Source organism: Erpetoichthys calabaricus, chromosome 10 (genome assembly GCF_900747795.2).
Source record: "Erpetoichthys calabaricus chromosome 10, fErpCal1.3, whole genome shotgun sequence".
NCBI classification, from domain to species: Eukaryota; Metazoa; Chordata; class Cladistia; order Polypteriformes; family Polypteridae; genus Erpetoichthys; species Erpetoichthys calabaricus.
This window is the reverse complement of record NC_041403.2, coordinates 2615812-2641354: the sequence shown is the minus strand read 5'-3', so window position 1 is coordinate 2641354 and position 25543 is coordinate 2615812. Positions and strand designations below refer to the sequence as shown.

General features: G+C 39.2%; 2 protein-coding genes across 2 annotated transcripts in view; both read right to left on the bottom strand.

Annotated features, from left to right (window-relative positions):
• Positions 1-25543, bottom strand: part of LOC127529379 (uncharacterized) — a 773396-nt gene that overhangs the window by 645268 nt on the left and 102585 nt on the right. The gene's annotated exons all lie outside the window — the stretch shown is intronic.
• Positions 1-25543, bottom strand: part of LOC114658715 (interferon-induced protein 44-like) — an 87700-nt gene that overhangs the window by 21750 nt on the left and 40407 nt on the right. The window contains exons 4-5 of the mRNA XM_028810756.2: positions 13274-13469; positions 1560-1715 (exon numbers count right to left, since the gene is read on the bottom strand). Of these exons, the coding sequence (XP_028666589.1) occupies positions 1560-1715; positions 13274-13469 (352 nt within the window). The remainder of the gene's footprint in view (positions 1-1559; positions 1716-13273; positions 13470-25543) is intronic.

The following is a 25543-nucleotide window of genomic DNA, read 5'->3' as shown; positions in this document are numbered from 1 at the left end:
TATGTTTATATGGTTATTTTTATATTGTCATGCTTGGGTCACAGATTTGCGCAGAAACACAGGAGGTTGTAGAGAGACAGGAACGTTATTCAAACACTGCAAACAAACATTTGTCCCTTTTTCAAAAGTTTAAACTGTGCTCCATGACAAGACAGAGATGACAGTTCTGTCTCACAATTAAAAGAATGCAAACATATCTTCCTCTTCAAAGGAGTGCGCATCAGGAGCACAGACTGTCAGAAACAGAGAGTAGAGAAAAGCCAAGCAAAATGACCCCTTTTATTGGCTAACTAAAAAGATTACAATATGCAAGCTTTCGAGGCAACTCAGGCCCCTTCTTCAGGCAAGAGAGGAAAGCAAACAAATCAATAGGGCTGTTTGCCTTTTAAGTATGTGAAGCACCGCCGGTACAAAGCTGTTGAAGGCGGCAGCTCACACCCCCTCCGTCAGGAGCAGAGAGAGAGAGAGAGAGAGAGACAGAGTTTGTTTTTCAATCAAAAATCAATACGTGCCCTTTGAGCTTTTAAGTATGCGAAGCACCGTGCAGCATGTCGCTTCACAAAGCAGCTGCACACAGCAGGTAGCAACGTGAAGATAATCTTTCAGCATTTTTAGACGAGCGTCCGTATTGTCTAGGTGTGCGAACAGCCCCCCTGCTCACACCCCCTACGTCAGGATCAGAGAAAGTCAGTGCAAGAGAGAGATTGAGAAAAGTAAGTTGGGTAGCTTCTCAGCCATCTGCCAATAGCGTCCCTTGTATGAAATCAACTGGGCAAACCAACTGAGGAAGCATGTACCAGAAATTAAATGACCCATTGTCCTCAGAAATCCGCGAACCAGCAAAAAATCCGTGATATATATTTAAATATGCTTACATATAAAATCCGCGATAGAGTGAAGCCGCGAAAGGCGAAGCGCGATATAGCAAGGGATTACTGTATAATTTTTGTGAATAGACTTTTGACTTTGTGTTTGGGAATTCATATTGTGACTGATTGGTTTGGACTTTCTATTTTTAAGGTATTGCCTTCTGTGTTTTTTGTGCTTTTTGGAGCTTCTTGTTAAACAGAGCTATTTTTGAAATAATAAATCTTTTTATTTATAAAGATTCTTTGGTGCCCCTTGTGTAACTAGCCGGGATCCACCCTCTCTATTGGGCATTTTGAGGATTTTTGTGAGTTTGCATGCTTTAGAGTTCTATAGTTTATAGCAACTTTCAAGAAAACCTTCAAGCCCGCCTGCTGGTCAGCAGCATATCCTTTCATTTCAGCTACCTGTGTTCCCCTGGCTAGCTGACTAGACAGTAAACCTCTTTGTCTTTCATTTTGAACATACTGTAAGTCTTATCTCATGATCTAGTACATTGTAAATGTGCCCTAGCAAGTGCTAGTTTCCCTTACTGTTGGATTATTATTTTAAAATTAGATATTATTTTACATTATTAAAAAAAAATTACCTGTACCAGGTGTTACTCTCCATTACAGTTATTTTGCATCATTTGTTCAACATATACTGTATCTGTGATTACATTTGTTTAAAAACAAGCTAGTAGAAATTACCTTATAATTATCTGGAACATATCCATTAATTATGCTGATGACATCTTGAGGAAGAATTCCAACTTCATTATCACATCCGTTCAAGCCCATGGTGTCACAAAAGATGAATGGTAGCCTTCCACCACCCTTGGAATCAGAAATTGTGTAGGTTCTGTACTGCAAGGGGAACAAAATGAATCTTTATCTGGAACACCTCATTTACTGCATCTCCTCTGCTCAGCACCCTTAGCCTGTCACAGTAGGATATGTCCTTCAGTTTAGGGATGTATTTGGTTGCAAATTCATACTATTTGTTCTGTTGCTAGTACTTTTGCTTTATAATGAATGAAAATAAATTAAATAAATAAGGAATATCTCAATAAAAATGTGACGTGAAAGCACTCCATTGAAACCACCCCCTATTGACCCCATTGGTGAGAAGATCAGTACAGGCTAGGATTGTAATTAAGCAACATCCTCAGAGGCTTCGTGAGTGAGAACACTGGACAGACTCTGTCAAACATGGGGAACACAATGACACTGAGGCTCCTTTAAAACTCAGTAAACAGAAAATAGGTAAAGATGAATAGCTTCATCCAGGCAATGATTAATAGTTTTTCATTTAGCTATAAAATTATTTGCTATTTTCTACTAGTGCTTTGCATTTGAAATGATAACCAAATGAAAATGGAAAAGTGACAGTAAGGCTGGACTCAAGTGAGTCAGCAAAGTGACTCACAGTGGTGTTACCCACATCTCAAAATCACAGACTTTATGTGACAGCAGTTCTCTCTTCTCCATTTGGTTCTTGCTGCTATAATGATATGATGTCAGCTATTACAACACACAGGGAGCTGTTTCAAAAAATTTAGTAACTGTCTCTCTTAAAATATTTTCATTTTGTTTTTTCATTTGGTTGATAGATTTATTGATAAACAGACAAAGGCACCATCCAATAGAGAAGCAGATAGATAAAGGCACAATATAATAGACAGCTACATAGATATGTAGATCTTTAAATGTAAGGGAAATTTAGCTTATTAGCTCTTGATCAAAGAGCTGGATCAATTTTTATTATATTAATGCCAAAAACAAATTTAGAATTCAGAATACAAAATAGGAGCCAGAATAACAAATTGAATATCTCATTGGAAGGATTAATTTTAATCTTGAGAGTAGTTGTGAAATGGTTACTGTTGATTTGACAGTACTTTGTTTAATTTTGTGTGATGCAAATGGTTGTTCTTTTTTTTTTAAATTGATCTTCTTTAGTAGTGGTTCTCAGTGGGGGGACATGGCCCATTAAGGGGCCTCAGTAAACTTCCAGAAGATACTGATGAAATGGCAAATCACTAAAAATCAAGTAACAGCAGGTGTGTCAAACGTGTCTTTTTAAAGCAGACCACTTCATCCTTCCATCTATCCATTATCCAACCCGCTATATCCTAACTATAGGGTCACGGGGGTCTGCTGGAGCCAATCCCAGCCAACACAGGGCACAAGGCCAGACCACTTCATCAATATCCAAAACATGTTACATAGGGCCTACAATACCCATGAGTTTTCTGAAAGAAATTGGGAAGGACACCCTATGTAAACACAGCCATTCTGGGTTTAATACAAATTGTCTCCAGGATTAGTGCTGACATTGTCATTGTAGCTGCAATCAGCCATTTGTCTGTTCTAATGTCCACACTTCTTTTCCTGTGACATCTCGTCTCACTTCAGCATTGGACCACTTCTGGTTTTCCTACAGCTGGTGCAGGTTTGCCTTCATTGTCACCTAAACTGTACATTTTATTGTGTGCTGATTCCTACTAAAGTTAACAAAGAAGACAAAATGGCTTGTGATCTACCCTTTGAACTGACATGTGCAGATGACTTTTAATATTAGTTATATTTGCTGTGACCCTGATGGTAAACAAATGTTTAAAAAATGAACTTGTGTGGTCTTGTGCTTTTACCTAAAGTGCTTTGTGATAGCAAAGTACCCTATAAAATGTTTTTTTGTTTTTTTAAGGAGACTGTTTAACATCATACCCTTGGTTTATTGCATTAGGGCTTACTATTCTTATCCAGGGCTACTGTTTAACATCATTCCCTGAGTTTACTCTCTCAAGACTGTTTAAGATTATATTTTATGTTTATGCTTATAGTATTTGAACTGTATCTTCAATAAATATCTCTATTTTATTCCTTATACGCCGCTGCCGGGGGGCTTTGCTTTGTTTTATAGGTGCTCTGTCTCTACATATGTCAGAGGACTGGGACTCATGTGGGGAGGAAAATTGGGAGGGGGAGGGCTGGTTGGAGAGAAGGAGAACAAGCTATTTCTGATCTATCCTTAGAATTATAAGTGCCAATGTAACCGTAGCCTTCATGGCAATAACTGCTGGGAAAATTGGAAATTAAGGTCAAGATGTCTTATTTTAAGCTAAGATTTCAAAATGACAACAAAAGTTCAGAAGCAATATCTTCATGACCAAATAGTTAACTTTGTGAGCTGGAATGTTAAAGGGCTGAATCACGAACTAAAAAGAAAGCAAGTATTCTCTCACCTATCAGGTCTAAATGCTAAAATAGTATTTTTACAGGAGACCCACTTATTAAGCAAGGATCAGTTTTGGCTGCACAGAGACTAGACTGGCCAAATGTTCCATTCCAGCTTTACAAGGAAAACTAGAGGTGTGGGAATTCTTATACTGTACATAGAACAGTCTCATTTGTAGTATCGGATGTAGTATCTGATCCTGAAGGGAGACATGTGATTGTCATGGGTAATTTATTTAACTGTAAAATGATTCTGATAAATATCTACATACCCAATGTGGATGATAGGGACTTCATCCAAAACATATTTGCATCCATTCCCAATGTGAATACTCATAAAATTGTAATGGCTGGGGACTTTAACTGTGTTTTAAATCCAAACCTAGATAGGTCTCCTGCCACAGGGGGGATGACATTTAACACTGCAAAAACAATTGCACAGTTTGTAACTGATCACAACTTATCAGACCCCAGAAGATTTCTAAGCTCAAACTCAACAGCATATTCCTTCTACTCAGCAGTGCATTATTGCTACACAAGAATTGATTATATTTTTATAGAAAATAATTTCTTCCTTATGATTAAATCTTGTAAGTATGACGCTATTGCTATCTCCAACCACCCTCCTCCATTCATGGAGATAAAATCACTATGCCCCACGTACTTATCTCACAGATGGCATCTCAACCCACTTTTATTATTAGACGAAAATTGTACAGAATTTATATCCAAACAAATCAATTTTTTTTAGAGACAAATATATCCTCTGAGGTTTCTGCGGGAATATTCTGGGAAACTCTGAAGGTTTTCTTAAGAGGACAGATTATCTCACATCTTACCTACAAAAATAAATTGGAACCCAAGAAGGTATCAGAGCTAAGCAGTTAAATTTCCAGAATAGATGAAGAACATGCCAGGTATCCAAATGAAGCACTTCATAGGAAAAGACAGGCTCTACATTCAGAACTCAACCTCTTGACAACTAAAGAAACAGAACAACTCATTTTTAAATCAAGACACCATTAGTATAAACACAGAGAGAAAGCTAATAAGATTTTAACTCAACAAATCCACAAGCAGGAAGCTCGTAATGCAATCCCAGCAATCAGCAACACAAACAGAGACACAATCCTTAATCATAAAAATATAATGCACACATTTAGAGACTACTATAAGTCCTTATATTCTACTGAGGTTAAAGAAAACAAGACACAACCTAATGCATTGCTGGATGCATTACAGATACCAAAACTAGATACTCTCAGTGCAGAGAAATTGGATAAACCACTGGCACTAGCAGAATTACTAGATGCATTTACAGAAGCTAGACATTAAAATTCTAACAAACTTTTCACCAAGCATTAATTACCGTCTTTCCTAAACAAAATAAAGACTTATTACAATGTGCATCATATAGACCAATCTCACTTTTGAATAATGATGTAAAGATACTCTCCAAAGTCCTAGCTAGAAGGGTTGAGAAAATGTAAGATAAGGCAGACACTTCTGTGACAGATAGAGGCACTGTCGACCCCTTGAACCCTCAGATCAGACGTCAGACACCAGATGAAAGTCCAATATGACTTTATTTTATAATAATTATGTGCACCAAGCACACTCCACTCCACTATACTCATAAATAACACAATAATAAATCAATAATCAATCCATCCTCCATTCCCAGACACATTGTCACCCTTCCACCCAGCTCAGCTCGTCCGTCTGGGATTTCCCAGAGTCCTTTATAGTCTGTGACCTGGAAGTGTTTCCAATCCCTCAGTCCATGTGATCTGCTATCACTTCCGGGTCAGATAAAAATCCTCTTCTTCATCCCGGAAGCATGTCATTTCCCTTGTCGCCTTGCCTATGACATACTTCCAGGTTATAGGGCATATAGAATTCCCTGAGCCACCCTACAGCGTCTCCTGGAGGTCCCCAGGGTATCCAGCAGGGCTGGTTGTAAAAACTACAAGGTCCATGAGGCCCTGCTGGAATTCGGGGAACCTCTATGCCGTAGGGAGAGCTCCATCTGTCGGCCTGGGGGTGTTGGCCGGGATGACAGGCCGGCCATCCCTCACACTTCCAATCTTTAATGTCTGTTTAATGTAATATATTCACCCACAATGTCTAACACCCTGGAGATATTATTATTGTTGGATGCAGAAAAAGCATTTGATATGATTGAATGGAACTACATTTTCACCATATTAGAGAAATTTGGGTTTAACCCGAACATTTGTGCATGGATCAAACTATTGCATTCCAATCCAGAAACTTCAGTTTGTATTAACATTAATTCAGACTACTTTAAACTAGAACGTGGTACCAGACAAGGATGTCCCTTCTCACCACTGCTGTTTGCAATTGCCATTGAGCCACTGGCAGCTATCAGACAAGGACTTGGACAGAAAATTTCTCTATCCGCAGATGATATGGTACTGTACATGTATATATCAGACCCACAAAATAATATGCCTGGAGTCCTAACAGCACTAACAGAATTTCAACAGTCTGAGAATTAATTTGAATGAAAGTGTGCTCTTTCCAGTGAATTCTCAAGCACACAATATTAGATTGGACACCTTCCGTTTTATCATCGCAGATCAGTTTAAATACCTAGGGGTAAACATCACAAGTAAACATAAAGCTCTTTATCAACAATTTTTTTCTGTTTGCATGGAAAAAATAACCAAGGCTTGTATACAGTGCATCCAGAAAGTATTCCCAGCTCATCACTTTTTCCACATTTTGTTATGTTACAGCCTTATTCCAAAATGGATTAAATTCATTTTTTTCCTCAGAATTCTACACAAAACACCCCATAATGACAACATGAAAAAAGTTTACTTGAGGTTTTTGCAAATTTATTAAATATAAAAAAACTTAGAAATCCCATGTACATAAGTATTCACAGCCTTTGCTCAATACTTTGTCGATGCACCTTTGGCAGCAATTCCAGCCTCAAGTCTTTTTGAATATGATGCCACAAGCTTGGCACACCTATCCTTGGCCAGTTTCGCCCATTCCTCTTTGCAGCACCTCTCAAGCTCCATCAGGTTGGATGGGAAGCGTCGGTGTACAGCCATTTTAAGATCTCTCCAGAGATGTTCAATCGGATTCAAGTCTGGGCTCTGGCTGGGCCACTCAAGGACATTCACAGAGTTGTCCTGAAGCCACTCCTTTGATATCTTGGCTGTGTGCTTAGGGTCGTTGTCCTGCTGAAAGATGAACCGTCACCCTAGTCTGAAGTCAAGAACGCTCTGGAGCAGGTTTTCATCCAGGATGTCTCTATACATTGCTGCAGTCATCTTTCCCTTTATCCTGACTAGTCTCCCAGTCCCTGCCACTAAAAAAATCCCCACAGCATGATGCTGCCACCACCATGCTTCACTGTAGGGATGGTATTGGCCTGGTGATGAGTGTTGCCTGGTTTCCTCCAAACATGACGCCTGGCATTCACACCAAAGAGTTCAATCTTTGTCTCATCAGACCAGAGAATTTTCTTTCTCATGGTCTGAGAGTCCTTCAGGTGCCTTTTGGCAAACTCCAGGCAGGCTGCCATGTGCCTTTTACTAAGGAGTGGCTTCTGTCTGGCCACTCTGCCATACAGGCCTGATTGGTGGATTGCTGCAGAGATGGTTGTCCTTCTGGAAGTTTCTTCTCTCTCCACAGAGGGCCTCTGGAGCTCTGACAGAGTGACCATCGGGTTCTTGGTCACCTCCCTGACTAAGGCGCTTCTCCCCTGATCACTCAGTTTAGATGGCCGGCCAGCTCTAGGAAGAGTCCTGGTGGTTTCGAACTTCTTCCACTTACGGATGATGGAGGCCACTGTGCTCATTGGGACCTTCAAAGCAGCAGAAATTTTTCTGTAACCTTCCCCAGATTTGTGCCTCGTGAAAATCCTGTCTCGGAGGTCTACAGACAATTCCTTTAACTTCATGCTTGGTTTGTGCTCTGACATGAACTGTCAACTGTGGGACCTTCTATAGACCGGTGTGTGCCTTTCCAAATCATGTCCAATCAACTGAATATACCACAGGTGGACTCCAATTAAGCTGCAGAAACATCTCAAGGATAATCAGGATAAACAGGATGCACTTGAGCTTAATTTTAAGCTTTATGGCAAAGGCTGTGAATACTTATGTACATGTGCTTTCTCAATTTTTTTATTTTTTAATAAATTTGCAAAAATCTCAAGTAAACTTTTTTCACGTTGTCATTATGGGGTGTTGTGTGTAGAATTCTAAGGAAAAAAATGAATTTAATCCATTTTGGAATAAGGCTGTAACATAACAAAATGTGGAAAAAGTGATGCGCTGTGAATACTTTCCGGATGCACTGTAGATGGTCAACCCTTCATCTCACTTTAGCTAGAAGAATTAATATTGTCAAGATGAATATTCTTCCTAAGCTTCTCTTTCTATTTGAAAACATTCCAATGTACGTCAATAAATCATTTTAAAGAAATTAGATTCAACCATAACCTCATTTATTTGGAATTCAAAACATCCATGTATCCAAAGGGCGACCCTACAAAGACCTAAGGCAGAAGGTGGCATGGCTCTACCTAACCTTCACTTTTATTACTAGATGGTGAATATACAAGCTATAAAAACCTGGACATGTATACAAATAGGTGAGCAGACATAGGCTTGGTCCACAATAAAAAAAATCCTGTAGTACTTCTTTATATTCTTTGCTTTGTGCCCCAATAAATGCAAGTTATCACCAATATACTAACGTCCCAATAGTGCTTCACTCACTCAAAATATGGAACCAATGTAGGAAGTATTTTAAGATAAAGAAGGTTTTATCTGAGGCACCTCTGCACGATAACCACCTTTTTCCACCCTCTCAAACGTAAGCAGTTTTTAGTGTCTGGAAAACATTCAGGATTAAATCACTTAGAGATCTGTACATAGACAACATCTTTGCATCCTACGAACAATTACACTCTAAATTTAACTTTCCAGGAACACATTTCTTCAAGTTCAAGTCATGTGCATGGTAAGGAAACAAGTTTCCCTGTACAATGAAATTCTTTCTTTGCTGTCCACACCAAATGAAGAAACCAACGTATAAAGATAAACATAAATAATAAGTAGCAGATAGATAATAAGTAACAGAGGCAGCATAAAGTATAAAAACAGAATAGAAATATAAAGTGTAATGTGCAGGTAGGTGTGTGACGGACAAGTTAAATACAGTTGTGTCAGGTCGATAGAATGAGGTGGCTCATGGTTATAAACTCCAGTCATTTATTTAGGAGTCTAATGGCCTTGGGAAAGAAAGAATTCTTTAGCTGGAAAGTCCTGCATTTCATACTCTATACTTCCTCCCTGAGGGTAGAAGTGTGAACAGTTTGTGTTGGGGGGGTCCCTGAGGATCGAGGCTGTTCTCCTGTGGACTCTGCAGTTGCAGATGCTCTGCAGAGAGGGCAGTGGGGTCCTGGTGATCTTCTCTGCAGGCGTTTGTGGTCCATAGCAGTAGTGTTGCCGTACCACACAGTGATGCAGCTGGTCAAGATGCTCTCAACAATGCAGATGTAAAAGTTGCAGAGGATCTTAGTCGACATACCAAACTTCCTCAGCTTCCTCAGAAAGTCCAGCCGCTGTTGAGCCCTCTTGACCAGCTGTGTGGTGTTAAGTGTCCAATTGAGGTCCTCACTGATGTAGATGCCCAGGTATTTAATGCTGCTCACCCTCTCCACATCAAGCCCTCGGATGAACAGTGGCCGATGAGGTCTCCTCTACTTCCTCATGTCCACTATCATCTCCTTCGTCTTGTCTGTGTTGATGGTGAGGTTGTTGTCCTCACACCATGACGCCAGACTGTCCACCTCCCTCCTGTAGGACGCAATCATCCTCACCCTAACTTTAGGATGATGTTATCTTTGTGGGAGGCGACACAGTCGTGGGTGTGGGTGAACAGGGTGTAGAGGATGGGGTGTCTGTGTTTGTGATAATGGTGGCTGAAATCCTATTACCAATCCTGACAGACTGGGGCCCACCAGTCAGAAAGTCTAAGAACCAGTCACCGAGGGTGGGGTGCTGGCCAAGTGCAGACAGTTTATGGTTGAGTTTATGGGGGATAGCTGTGTTAAAGGCAGAGCTGTAGTCAACAAAGAGCATCTTGATGTGGGTGTCTTTGTTCTCCAGATGGGAGAGGGAATGATGTAGTACGGTCGCAATGGCATCTGAGGTGGACGTGTTGGACTGGTAGGCATACTGCAGGGGGTCCAGAGTGTCCGGTATGCTGCTCTGAATGTGGGCAAGCACCACTCTCTCAAAACACTTCATGATTATTGGAATGAGTGCTACCAGCCTGTAATTATTCAGGCAGGTGGGTGGGCTTTTTTTAGCAAGGGGGACGATGATCGTAGTCTTAAAGCAGGACGGAACAATGCGCTGACTGAGGGAAAGAAGGAAGATGGAGCAGAGAACATCAGCCAGCTCATTGGCACATGCTTTGAGAGCCTGCTCAGGGATGTTGTCTGGTCCAGCTTCCTTACGGGGGTTAATCTTCCTTAGTGCTTTGTGTACCTGACACTGAAGAGACCGTTTTTGGGTGGTCCAGGTGTGTGTGTGCCTCCACTCTGTGCTGTTGCTGGATGTCTCAAAGTGGGTGTAGAAAGTGTTGAGATCATCCGACAAACTGTCTGTGGAGCTGATTGTGCTGGTGGTGGTCCCGTAGTCTGTGATGTGCTGTAGGCCCTGCCACATACGTCCAGAGTCAGCAGTAGAATAGAAGCCCTTCAGCTTCTCTCTGTACTGCCTCTTGGCTGCTGTGAGGGCTTCTGTACTTCAAAGCTTTGTACTCTGTCTTCGTGCCTGATCTAAATGCAAGAGAGCGGGCACGCAGCATGTGGCGTACCTGACTGTTTATCAAGGGCTTCTGGTTGGGGAACTTCCTGACTGGTGTTGTGGGCACGATGTTGTCAAGATAGGTGCTAATGTACCCAGTCATGTACTCAACATAGTCCTGTATGCTGATAGAAGAATCCTATAGAGTGGCTGCAACCCTAAACACATCCCAGTCTGTCTGAGCAAAACAGTTCTGCAGGGTGCTCTCAGTCTCTGGGGTCCAAAGTTTAACTTGCTTAATGAATGTATTGTTTTTTTTTTCAGCCTTTGTTTGTAGGCTGGGTACAAGAAGAGAGTGACATGGTCTGATTGTTCGAAGTGGGGGCGTGGTGCAGCCCTGTATGCACTGCATATGTTGCTGTAAACATGATCCAGTGTGTTCTTCTCACGGGTGGGAATGTTCACGTGTTGGTGGTATTTAGGAAGTACAGTCCGTAAATTGCACTGATTAAAGTTGCCAGCTGCAATAAAAACAGCATCGGGATGAGCCGTCTCTAAGGCGCTGATGATGTCATGATGATGTCATGTCCGAGAGCTGCCGTGGAGTTAGCTCGTGGTGGGATGTAAACAGTGACCAAAAACACAGCAGTGAATTCCTTCGGTAGATACTAGGGTCGGCATTTCAGCAGTAAAAACTCCCCATCTTGTGAGCAGTGCTTATAAACAGTCCATACATCTTCACACCATGAGTAAACACCAACCCCCCCGTTACTGGAGGCTGCGGTACGGTCTCCTTGGTGCACGGAATGAGTCTGTAGCTGAACGGCGCATTCTGGGACTTTGTCCGAAAGCCAGGTCTCAGTGAAAATTACAGCGCAGCACTCTCTTATTTCCCACTGCGCTATAATCCTGGCTCTTAGCTCATCCAGTTTGTTTTCCAGAGACCACACGTTGGCTAGCAAGAGGCTGGGTAGCGGTGAACGGCTAGCGCAGGCGTTCAGCCTAGCGTGGAGCCCTCCCCTCTTCCTCACTTGCGTCAGCGTCTCCGGAACACTCTCCTGGGGTCAGCTTGGTTGCTCAAGCTCAGTGTTACAGGGTCTTCCTGGGTGTGGTTGTGGTGTTGGCTTCGGGAGCGAACAATGAACTGTAGCTCAGATGGTATAAAACAGGTAAATTCCAGGGGACTGTGTGAGTTAGCAATATCCAGCAATGCCTGTCTGCTGTACGATAGTAGTGCAAAGCATTTGTGTGCTGTAGAGAAGGCGAAAAACAAAAACACAAAACAAAGCAAAAAATGGCATGGAGTGGAGCGAGCAGACACATCTGCCACGGAGGGTGCCATGAAAAAAAAAAACAGAACCTGCCCAATTTCCTTCACTTCCCACGTACCTCTATTCAGAAAGAAATATTGATCAGTCTTGAGGACTCAGACAGCATTTCCGTAATATATAAAACCATTTTAAAGTCCTTCCCTTTCAAAGATCCCAGAGTACAGTGGGAAACAAATCTCTTACTCAACATCTCAGAAAAAGAGTGTAGGATGAACAAAATTCATTTGAGCTCCATGTGCGCAAAGCATACAATTATTCAACTTAAAATTATATATCGAGTGCATCTGTCTCACTTAAAATTGTCCAAAATATTTCCAGGGCGAGATTCAACCTATGAACGTTGTAATCAATTTCCAGCCTCACTGGGCCATTTCTTTTGGGCCTGCACCAAATTAACATCATTTTGGACAAAAAATTTTAAATGCCTATCAGACAGCCTTGGGGTCTCAATCCTTCCTAATCCACTAACAGCTGTGTGTGGTGGGCTCACAGAGAGGCTTAAAGTGGAGAAGGACAAACAAACTCTGATTGCCTTTACTACACTATTGGCACGTTGACTTATCTTGCTTAACTGGAAGAATCCTAACTCACCTCTTTTTAGTCAGTGGGTTACTGATGTTATATATTATCTAAAACTGGAAAAAAACCAAATTCTCACTTAGAGGATCTGTACAAAACTTCTGATTAATAACATTTTAGAAAAAGCATTTAAATTGATAGAGTGGATTCTCTCCCCTGTTTTTTTATTCTATTTATTTTTATTCTTTTATTTATTTACATACTTTTACTATTATTAAAGTTTTACTGTGCTGACCTAGCTCTCTTTCTCGTGGGTCGGGGTTGATTTGTTTCAAACCTAATTTTGTTAAACCTGATTTACATATATGGTATGCTGTCTGATTTTAATAGAATTAATAAAATGTTAGATAAATAAATAAATAAAATTAAGTTTAAATGAGGCATTTATTCTGGCATTAAAGGTTAGATTTCCTTTGAAAACCCCCTTTTCAACTCCCACCCCTATACAAGTACACCCTAACCCCCTACTTACATGTTTGGTCACACTTTGTTTTCCATAACCAGCTGCGGCCTGGAATATTGGATATCCTCTGAAGATGGAATTAACAGAGTTGATGAAGCTGCTTTTTCCTGCTTGAATCTGCCCAGTCAGCAGAATTCTGGGCTGTTCCACGCCATCAGTCAGTGTTTCATATTTTTTCACCTCCTCCAAGAGTTCAGTCTTTTTTCTGTCCAAGAAAGGATATGGAACAGTAGAATGAATAAAACATTTGTTAAGTGTAACGTATTTGATTTTCCTATTGTGATTAAATATTTAATATATATATATTTTGTAATTTTACAAAGTTGTGAGTGGGCATGAGCAGACCAATGAGCACATCTCCTGTTCTCAGTCTACACTTCGAATGGTGCCTTTAGCACTTCTACAGTAAGCCAGACATCAAGATGACAGAAAGCCTTGAAGCCAGCCATTGGTATTTAGGTTTTCAAATCATTTCACTACTACTTGTACTCTTTGGGCTAAGGACTGTTATTCAATTTAAAAGAGTAACTACTACCTATGCACTGTCTAAAATGTATTTAGTTTTTTAAACTCAAATAAGTTTTGCTATTGCATGCATGTCTGTGTTACTACTGTGAAAGGACCTTAGTAGACGTATTAGAAATCATTTTAATACAGTTTGACTATCACATCAGGAAATTTTGCAGTATGCGTCTTCCAGTCAAAAAGAAATCACCAAGACCTTTTTTCTGAAAATCAATATGTAAACTGTTAGTATGAACATATTTCATGTAGCCTCCTTAGCATTATATTTACCCTGGAAAATCAAGCCAAAAGCGTCAATTTTTTTTAACAACAAAAAATGTTATTCTGTGTAATAGAAACATGTAAATATCAGACTGTTAGGTGGCATGGCTCTACCTAATTTTCAATTTTATTACTGGGCAGCAAACATACAACATATTAAAACCTGGACACAAATAGATGAACATATGCAGGCTTGGTCTGCAATAGAAATAGAATCCTGCAGTTCATCTTTATATTCCTTGTTTTGCGCCCCAATAAATGCAAATTATTGCCAATATACTAATAACCAAACAGTGCTTCACTCACTCAGAATATGGAACCAATGTAGGAAGTATCTTAAGATAGAGAATCTTTTATCAGTGGCACCCCTGGACGAGAACCACCTTTTTCCACCCTCTCAAACATATGCAGTTTTTAATATCTGGAAAACATTTGGGATTAAATCACTTAGAGATCTGTACATAGACAACGTCTTTGCATCCTACGAACAATTACATTCTAAATTTAACTTTCCAGCAACACATTTCTTTCACTATCTTCAAATTAGAAACTTTGTTAAACAGAACCTGCCTGATTTTCCCCATTTCCCACCTCCCTCTATGCTGGAAAATATATTGCTCAGTTTCAAGGACTTAGATAGCATTTCTGCAATATATAAAAAATATTTTACAGTCCCTCCCTTTCAAAGTCCTAAGATGACAGTGGGAAAAGGATCTCTCATCTCAGAAAAGGAGTGGAAGGGAGTAATGCAGAGAATTAACTCGAGCTCCATATGTGCAAAGCATACAATTATTCAATTTAAAATTATATATTGAGCACATCTGTCTCGCTTAAAATTGTCCAAAATGTTTCCAGGGCAAGTTCCAGCCTCACTGGGTCACATGTTTTGGGCCTGCACCAAACTAACATCATTCTGGACCAAGATTTTTAAATGCCTTTCAGACAGCCTTGGTGTCCCAATCCCTCCTAATCCACTAACAGCTGTGTTTGGTGTTCTTCCAGATGGAGTTGAAGTGGTGAAGGACAAACAAACTGTGATTGCCTTTACTACACTATCAGCACATAGACTTACAGTATCTTACTCAACTGAAAGAATCCTAACTCTCCCCTTTTAAGTCAGTGGTCAACTAATGTTTTATATTATTTGAAATTGGAAAAAAATAAAATTCTGTGCAGAAATTTTTCCAAACCTGGCAGGATCTAATCAATAACATTTTAGAATAAGCTTTTAAAACACAGAGGAAGCAGATTCTGTCCCTATTCTCTTTTTTTTCTTTTTCTTCTCCATTTATCTTTATTCACTTATTAATTTATCTATTTACTTATTTTTACTAGGTTTAAGTTTTATTCTGCTGCCCATGCTCTCTTTCTCAGGGGTGGGGGTTGATTTGTTTTCAATCCTATTCTTGTAAAATTGATCTATTTGTATAAAATGTTGTGTGATTACAATAAAATCAATAAAAAATGTAAAAAATATATATCAAACTGGACTACTACAGGAAAATATGTCTATTGTCCACTGCTGTACTGATGCAGATTTAGCATGTCCTTCATGAGAAATGCACTGAGCAGATGTCAAAATATTTTTTACTGATGGTTGCACATGACAGGATACAATGTCTGTGCCTGACTCACATGATCGAAGCATTCATATTATTGTAGGCTACCACAATTTAAGAGATAGTAACTTCGACATTTCCTCTGACATGAACATTGATAGGGAATGTCATATCCCTTGAACCTGTGTCTGACCAACGAGATATTGACGAAGGTCAAATATTTGATGAAGACACTGTGTCTGATTATTCATCAGGAGGATAGGTACATTTTCCAAATAATGTTTGATCAAACTCCACTCTGATCAGTCCCATGTGCCCCAATCACATTTGGAAGCCCTGGGTAATGAGAATGTTAGGCTGATTGTGAGATTCTTTATGGAATACAGTACCTGCAATGGCATGAAATGCCTCTTTTGTCTGCACACGCAGGTGTCCAGGAAACACAATGAAAACCCCAAGGAAATGTTTCAGAGCCAAACAGACTTTACGAATTGCCTGGCAAACTGCACTTTTCGATAGGTGTTCCGCATCGCCTACAGTATATAAAAAAGTGCCGCTTGCAAGAAACCTCAAAGCAATGCATACTGTCTATGTGGTTGTGACAGCCCGACTTCGCCGAGTTTGACTTCGAATATACGGAGCTAATAAATCTTTGAGGTACAATATTCCCCCTCGGCTAAAGCGGTATCTTTCGTACAGAATTTCCTCCTGGAGCAATAAAGGATCTTGCCGATCGCGCAAAACCCTCTCTATATGAAATTCTCTTCTTATAATTTGCACAGCAATATCAATTGGTCGCTCATTCATGAACGGCGAAGCCATGACTGGATGACTTCCACGCACCGTCACTGATTACGTGTGTAAACTAATCCTTGTTTACGTAGAACAAACCCGCTCCGAGCAGGTTTGCGGATTTGGATGTGTTGCTATGACAACACTTCCAGCAAGAGTTTTGTAAAACCAACAGATCAGGATCAGGCCAAATCATCAACAATTACATCCAGCTAAGCAAGTAATCCACGTACGAAAAATACCCCCCATGTCTGCCACAGCGGTGATTACGAGCCACTGGTGTTTGTCTAATCTGAAGATGGGAGCTAAAGCAGGATGATCGCCTGTGTCATGGCGCCTACAGCTCCTATTTTGAATGTAGTCTTGAGGCTACCCCTGCCTTCTCTATACAGTAATACTAATAATAATAATTCATTACATTTATATAGCGCTTTTCTCAGTACTCAAAGCGCTATCCACACAGGGAGGAACCGGGAAGCGAACCCACAATCTTCCACAGTCTCCTTACTGCAAAGCAGCAGCACTACCACGTACTAAAGTGCTTGTATTTTGCTTAGAAACCGGGACTCACCTTCCTACCTCTCGTGCAACTCTGGGAACCAAGATTCACAATACCTGTATAAAAAAACAGCACTTCCTAAATGGCAAAAAATATTTTATTTGAAAATGAGACTTTAGATGCAGGTATGAAAATGCAGAATGAAAATAAGACATTAGATGTAAACTTTTTTAAACAGAAATACAGGTATGAACACAAACACAGTATGAAAACAAGATGTTAGATGTAACTTTTTTTTGAATAGAAATACAAATGAGCTTCTTATTTTTTGTCGTTAAGGTCCCAATGCCCGATATTTAACTTAGTCTTCTATTTTTTTTTTTCTTTTGATCCTTCAGAATTGCTGACAGTGTTGAAGGTGTAATTCTGAATGATTTGCCATATCATTTTTCTTCAATCTAGAATCAACTTTTTCTAGGATTGTTAATTTTTCTAACAGTGTAATCTGACGCCACTTCTCACTTTTTTTTTGTTCACCTCAAGTATCCACACAATACACAACTACTAATGGGGCGCTGGGAACACAATAGACTATACCTGTATGATGTCACACCTACCTTCTCGCCGAGACTGCCCGACTGGAAATTTCGTAACAGACTGTCTTTTTCTTTGAGATAGCTTGTTACGGGGTTCCCAAGACTCAGCGGGCAAAGTGTAGGTGCGGTATTAAGTACTCTTCATTTCTTAAGTAAAATATTGGAAAAAGTGGTCTTTTTGCAGTTAAACATCTGCTTAAATAAACAGTCTATACAATGCAAATTCCAGTCAGGTTTTAGATCTAACCATAGCATGTCTTAGTAAAAATAGTCAATAATTTACAGCTAAATTCCAAAACAAATAATGCACCAATTCTCATTCTTCTGGATCTGAGTGCAACATTTGATACATTTGTCATAAGATCCTTATTAATAGATTTAGAAAATGGGTAGACCTATATAATGGAGATTTACCTTGGCTTGAGTCATATCTAACAGAGAGAAATGTCTTTGTAAATCTTGACAACTGCATATTGGAAACACATAACATTGAATATGGTTCCCCACAAAAATCAGTTCTAATCTAATTACAGCTCTTCCTTAAACATGTTCTCATTAGGGAAAATCATCTCAAAACACAATGTAAGTGACCACAGCTGTAAATGTGACACACATCTTTATTTGTATCTGTAGGTCCTGATGATCCAAAAGCACTGGACTGTCTAAGAGAGTGTCTACACAGCATTATGCAGTGCCTAAGTTGTGATTTTCTTAAATGAAATAAGGAGAAAATAGAACTACTTATTGTCAACTATAATAAAAAGTGTAAAGATTGGGAAAAAAAAATTAGAAAAACTAGAAATAAGTAGAAGATTCCAAGGTAAAAAAATGTTAGTGTTACTATAGATTCAGAACTTAATTTTAAATATCATATTAATTATGTCAGCAGAACTGCTTTCTTTAATTTAAGAAATATAGCACGTGTTCGGCTCTTTGTGTGGTTAGACATAACAAACATTTATCTTTAACCATCTAGATTAATGCAATGCATTCCTAACTGGTCTGCCAAAAATGATTTAAATTAACTATTAACTGAGATAACCTTGTAGATGGAGGAGCACAAGAGCAGGAGTTTTTAGAAGTAATCAGTGACTGTTCTTTAACACAACACGGGGTGAAGCCTGTCTGGATTTAGTGTTTTGTAATAATCGGGATAGAATTGAGGGTGTAGAGGTGATTGAACCACTAGGGTCACGTGACCATAATGTAATACAATTCTCAGTATTTTGTAAGAGTGCAGATGCAAAATTGTTAAGTTGAACTTTGGTAAGCTAATTTTGAGCAGATGTCACAAAGTCTAAGTAGGATACACTGGGATAAGCTTTTAAGTGTGCAGACAGTCGAGGAGCAGTGGAACAGGTTTAAAAATGTGTTACGTGTAATGCAGGACAGATACAGACCTAAATTTGGAATTAATAGGAAACTAAAAAAAACTCCACGGTGGATTAATAAAGATTTAAAAAAAGAAGTTGCAAAGGAAAAAACTGCTTTATAAGGCATATAAGACTAATGACTGCAAAGTGAATCGTAGGAGCGTATGAGAACATGAGGGCAACCATTAAGAAGGATATCAGGGAGGCTAAAAGACAGTTGAAGAGGAATATAGCAGATAAGACGAAAGACGACCCTAAGAGATTCTTTCAGTATTTTAGTAGTAAAAGAACAGCCAAGGAGGAGGTGAAGAGCGTCAGGGATAGTGAAGGAGATTTAAAAGATACAGACAGTGAAATAGCAGATGCCCTAAACTTGCATTTTTCTGAGGTGTTCACAAGTGAGCAAGTGGGAAATCTCCCAGAGGTAACAGGGACTACTAAGGAGGTACTGAGGGATTTGGAAATTGTGAGAAGTGCTGCTCAGATTAAATTGGCTGAAATTAAACAAATCACCAGGGGCCTCATGTATAAACGGTGCATACGCACAAAAATGTTACGTACGAACGTTTCCATGTTCAAATAGCAATGTATAAAACCTAAACTTTGCATAAAGCCGCGCACATTTCCATGGTAGCTCCAACCCTAGCGTACACAAGTTCTCCGCTTGGTTTTGCAGACTAGCGGCAACCAGCGTCAAAGGAGTGCTACTGTTCCTGTGTGGTTTCCCTTTCTTTTTAAAGTCGCATCAGGGATGTGGATCTAATCATATACACTGAAACTAACTGCATATTGTTTATTAGTTTAATGCATCTGATTGTAATTAACCTGTAAAAATATAATGGTCCATGGAATAGCCAAAGTATTCCAAATACCATAACTGCTTTAGCGTTGTTGCTCTCACTGCACCTTCTTTTTCTTCTTTCAGCTTAGGGGTTGCCACAGCGGATCATCTTTTCCCATATTACTCTCACTGCACCACTCGGAGTATTTACAGTATATCACTCTATCTAAGTGGGGAATCACAGATCTACAGCAGAGAATTATCAGTATACAGCATCAAGCACACGCTGCCTCAGACATGCTTCCTATTTGAACTGCTCTCACACGGCAAACGCTTCAGAGCCTTTCCTGTACGGACCTCGTGGTTCAGAAACAGTTTCATCCCAAGAATTCTAAACACACTCAATCAGTCCATCAAGTGCTCCTTGTAGAACTGTTTGTACTTATAAGTACAATCACCTCACTGTAAACTTGCACTGCAGTTATAATATTGCACAACCTGAGCTACTTTATAAAGTGCGTATTTACATATGATGGCAATATCATTTTTAAGATGAAATGCAGCAAAATATGTTTATTATATTATACAGAAAAAACTTTAACTTTAATTAATCTATATTGTTAATAATTAAACGTGAGGACATGGTGTTGTTGCGCTAGCGAGGAGCTGGCGCTCTGTTCACGGATTTTTCCTGCCTCGTGCTGTATTCTTGCTGGGCTGGTGCGACACTGAATGTATAGAATAATTAAACATTTACTACGAAGATATTTCAATGTTCCTTAAAAGTTTTGAAGAATCACCGTTCTAAGCTTACAGATGGCTTAACGTCTATTACAGAGCTGATTGTGTGGTGATTGGGTATTTGGAGAAAGAAAAGTAAGGACAGGAATTGGGGGTTAATATGTGTGAAAGAGACAGTACTGCTGCAATAAAGTATTTCATTGAAGGTCGCGCATGGCACAACAAGCATCTTGCATGAGACATGAGCAATCTCTGTGCCACAATGTTCCCATGTTTAATAACATGCTTTAACTCATCATGAAAATGATATCACGTATACATCTCAGTATTTTAATTATTCAGAGAGCTCTAATATCACGAATGTAATGGATTCTGTGTCCTGTCGGAGGAAGAGAAAGCCCGTTTAAGAAGCACATAGTGATTCACACACATAGAGCACATAGAAGATCAAATACAAAACAAAGTATTTAACGTGCTACTTTAGTTACAATGGGATTTGAGAAGCTAGTAAAATAAACGATTTTAAGATGAAGTTTATGATGTTCTACTTTAATGACAAAATAAACTACGTGATTTAAGTGGAAATTTCAAGATTAAAGTTGACATTTCGTGCTTTTTCTTCACTGTGTACCTTTGTTTTTTCTTTATACCCTAATAAGCTTTCATATGACACTAAGATGGTGGGCTATGACTCACCTTTTCACGGCAACGTTGATATGTGACAACTTCTTTTTTTCTTTCAGGCACTGTGCGACTTTGTGAACTTGAGCTTTCGAGTTTCTCTGACACACTATGTCACTCTGTCAACTTCCTTTTGTTGTTTATATCACTGTTTAAACCAACAAATAGTACGTTTTTATTTGCCTCCACTTGGTATTCACTGAAATTCTTCTATTTTCCCCTGTGCATTTGCCATTGTCTTTTCACAGAAGGCTGAGCTTAAGGGCTTTTTATATTGATTTGCATATTCAAAGAGATGTAATTCTGGGAGGAGTTGGGGTGAGACAGCAGGCACGTGCATGTGTGTTACTTTTCACACTGACTGGGATTTATTTAGCGGAAGAACGTGGAAGTTGGCGTATGCACAGATTTATGCATCTGGATTTTTTTGTGCGTAAGCACATTTTCGCTTTTGTCCGTACACCATGTTATAGTGTGAATTCTACACACGGCATTATACATGAGGCCCCAGGACCAGATAATATTTATCCTCGAGTTGTTAAGGAGGCAAGTGAGTACAGATAGAAACCCTTGACACATATTTTTAGGAAGTCACTTCGCACTGGAGAGATTCTGAAGGACTGGAAAATGACAAATATCATCTCATATAAAAAGGGTGACAGGGAAGATCTAAGTAACTATAGGCCAGTAAGCTTAACATGCATCACAGGAAAATTAATGGAAGGAATTATTAAGGATAAGATTGAGCAACACCTGGCAAGGACAGGAGTTATTAGTGAACAGTCAGCATGGGGTCAGAAGAGGGAGGTTGTGGAGTGGAGCAGGTGATATTATTTATCTTGACTTTCAGAAAGCATTTGATAAGGTGCCACATGAGAGGTTAGGCATCAAATTAAAAGAAGTGGGAGTTCAGGGTGATGTTTTTAGATGGGTGCAGAATTGGCTCAGACACAGGAAGCAGAGGGTGATGGTGCGAGGAACCTCATCAGGACTGGCAAATGTTAATAGTGGTGACCAGCAGGGGTCAGTGCTAGGGCCGTTGCTATTTTTAATATATATATAAATGATTTAGATAGGAATATAAGTAACAAGCTGGTTAAGTTTGCAAATGATACCAAGATATGTGGATTAGCAGATAATTTGGAATCTGTTATATCATTACAGAAGGACTTGGATAGCATAAAGGCTTGGGCAGATAAAATTTAATGTCAGTAAATGTAAAGTATTACACATAAGAAATAAAAATTGTAGGTCTGAATACACAATGGGCGGTCAGAAAATTGAGAGTACACCTATGAGAAGGATTTAGGAGTCATAGTGGACTCTAAGTTATCGACTTCCCAACAGTGTTCAGAAGCCATTAAGAATGCTAACAGAATGTTAGGTTATATAGCACCTTGATGTGTGGAGTACAAGTCACAGGAGGTTCTGCTCAACCTTTATAAGGCACTGTGAGGCCTCATCTGGAGTACTGTGTGCAGTTTTGGTCTCCAGGCTACAAAAAATACATAGCACCACAAGAAAAGGTCCAGAGAAGAGCAACTAGGCTGATTCCAGGGCTACAGGGGTTGAATTATGAGGAAAGATTAAAAGAGCTGAGCTTTTACAGTTTAAGCAAAAGAAGATTAAGAGGTGGCATGATTGAAGTGTTCAAAATGATGAAGGGCATTAGTCCAGTGGATCGAGACTGTTATTTTAAAATGAGTTCATCAAGAACATGGGGACACAGTTGGAAACTTCTGAAGGGTAAATTTTGCACAAACATTAGGGAAGTTTTTCTTCACACAAAGAACAATAGATACTTGGAATAAGCAACCAAGTAGTGTGGTAGACAGTAAGACTTTAAGACAGTAATAATAATTAATAATAATAACAATTCTTTGCATTTATATAGCGCTTTTCTCACTACTCAAAAGACCCATCTCTAACCTGCCTTTCTTAAGTAAAATTCTAGAGAAGGCAGTCATTATGCAGTTAAATGACCACCTCAATAAACCTGCTATTCTTGATAAATTTCAGTCAGGTTTTAGAACAAATCACAGCACAGAAACTGCACTTGTTAAAGTAGTAAATGACTTGCAGGTAAATGCAGACAGAGGCCATTTATCTGTTCTCATCCTCCTAGATCTGAGTGCCGCATTTGACACCATCGATCATAATATTCTTAGAAATCGCCTTAGTCAGTGGGTGGGCCTTTCTGGCAGTGTCTTAAATTGGTTTGAATCCTACCTGGCAGGTAGAAAATTCTTTGTTAGTTGTGGTAATTACAACTCAAAGACACATGATATCCTATATGGTGTTCCTCAAGGCTCTATCCTGGGTCCGCTGCTCTTCTCAATCTACATGCTTCAGTTAGGTCAGATTATCTCAGGGCACAACGTGAGCTACCACAGCTATGCTGATGACACACAATTGTATTCATCAATAGCACCTGATGACCCTGATTCTCTTGATTCACTAACACAATGTCTGACTTGTATTTCTGAATGGATGAATAGTAATTTTCTCAAGCTAAATAAAGAGAAAACTGAAATTTTAGTGATTGGCAATAATGGATACAATGAGGTTATCAGAAATAAACTTGATGCATTAGGATTAAAAGTCAAGACGGAGGTAAAAAGCTTAGGGGTAACTGTTGACTGTAACCTGAATTTTAAATCACATATTAATCAGATCACTAGGACAGCATTTTTTCACTTAAGAAACATAGCAAAAGTTAGACCTCTTATATCATTGAAAGATGCTGACAAATTAGTTCACACGTTTGTTTTCAGTCGGCTAGATTACTGTAACGCACTCCTCTCAGGACCACCCAAAAAAGACATAAATCGTTTGAAACTAGGGCAGAATGGAGCTGCTAGAATCCTAACTAGGAAAAGAAAATCCGAGCACATTTCTCCAGTTTTGATGTCACTACACTGGTTACCTGTGTCATTCAGAATTGACTTTAAAATTCTGCTTATGGTTTATAAAGCCTTAAATAATCTCGCCCCATCTTATATATCGGAATGTCTGACGTCTTATATTCCAAATCGTAACCTCAGATCCTCAAATGAGTGTCTCCTTAGAATTCCAAGAGCAAAACTTAAAAAAAGTGGTGAGGCGGCCTTCTGCTGTTATGCACCTAAAATCTGGAATAGCCTGCCAATAGGAATTCACCAGGCTAATACAGTGGAGCACTTTAAAAAACTGCTGAAAACACATTATTTTAATATGGCCTTCTCATAACTTCACTTTAATTTAATCCTGATAATCTGTATATTCAATTCATTATAATAACTATTCATGGTGGCTCTAAAATCCGTACTAACCCCTACTCTCTCTTCTGTTTCTGTTTCCGGTTTCTTTGTGGTGGCGGCCTGCGCCACCACCATCTACTCAAAGCACCGTGATGTTCCAACATTGATGGATTAAAAGCCAGAAGTCTGCATGACCATCATCATCAAGTCCTTCCGTAAGAACCCTAAATACAAAGAGGACTATTTCATTTATGTGAGTTAGAATGCCCAGAGGGGACTGGGCGGTCTCATGGTCTGGAACCCCTCCAGATTTTATTTTTTTCTCCAGCTTTCTGGAGTTTTTTTTTTGTTTTTTCTGTCCACCCTGGCCATCGGACCTTACTCTTATTCTATGTTAACTAATGTTGTCTTATTTTAATTTCTTACTTTGTCTTTTATTTTTCTTTTCTTCATTATGTAAAGCACTTTGAGCTACATTTTTTGTATGAAAATGTGCTATATAAATAAATGTAGTTGTTGTTTAGGGACTTTCAAAACTCGACTTGATGTTTTTTTGGAAGAAATAAGTGGATAGGACTGGCGAGCTTTGTTGGGCTGAATGGCCTGTTCTTGTCCAGAGTGTTCTAATGTTCTAATGTTCAAAGGTGGTTCAGAATGCAGCTCTAACTAAAAAGAAGTAATCTGACCACATACACCAATAATAGCATCTGTACACTGGCTGCCTGTGTCTTTCAGGATCAATTTTAAAATACATACTAATTATTCATAAGGCTTTGTATAATCTTGCACATTCATATACAGTATCCTGGAATGTTTGTCTCCTTCCCAATCAAAACCTTAGACCTTCAATTTCTGCTTTGCCTGCTATATTCTGAGAGTAAAACATAAAAGAAGTGGTTAGACCTCTTTTAGTTTCTGTGATCCACAACTATGGAATAATGTGTAGAAATACATCAGGCCAGAGTGGTAGAGTTCTTTAAATCACATCTTAAAACTTAACCTTTTTAATCTGCTTTTTTCTGAAATGTGTGACTAATCACATTGTATGTCTATAGTCTTTTTTCTGGACTAAATTCCTTGTGATTGGTGGAAGGAAGAAGAATACAGAGATAGAATGCAGGCTGATCTCTTTATTCTTTATATACTTTATGACAGAATGCCCAGCAGCATATGAGCAGCTTTTGATCATGAACACCCAGAGATTTTTTTCTCTGTAATGGTGCATTTTCTTT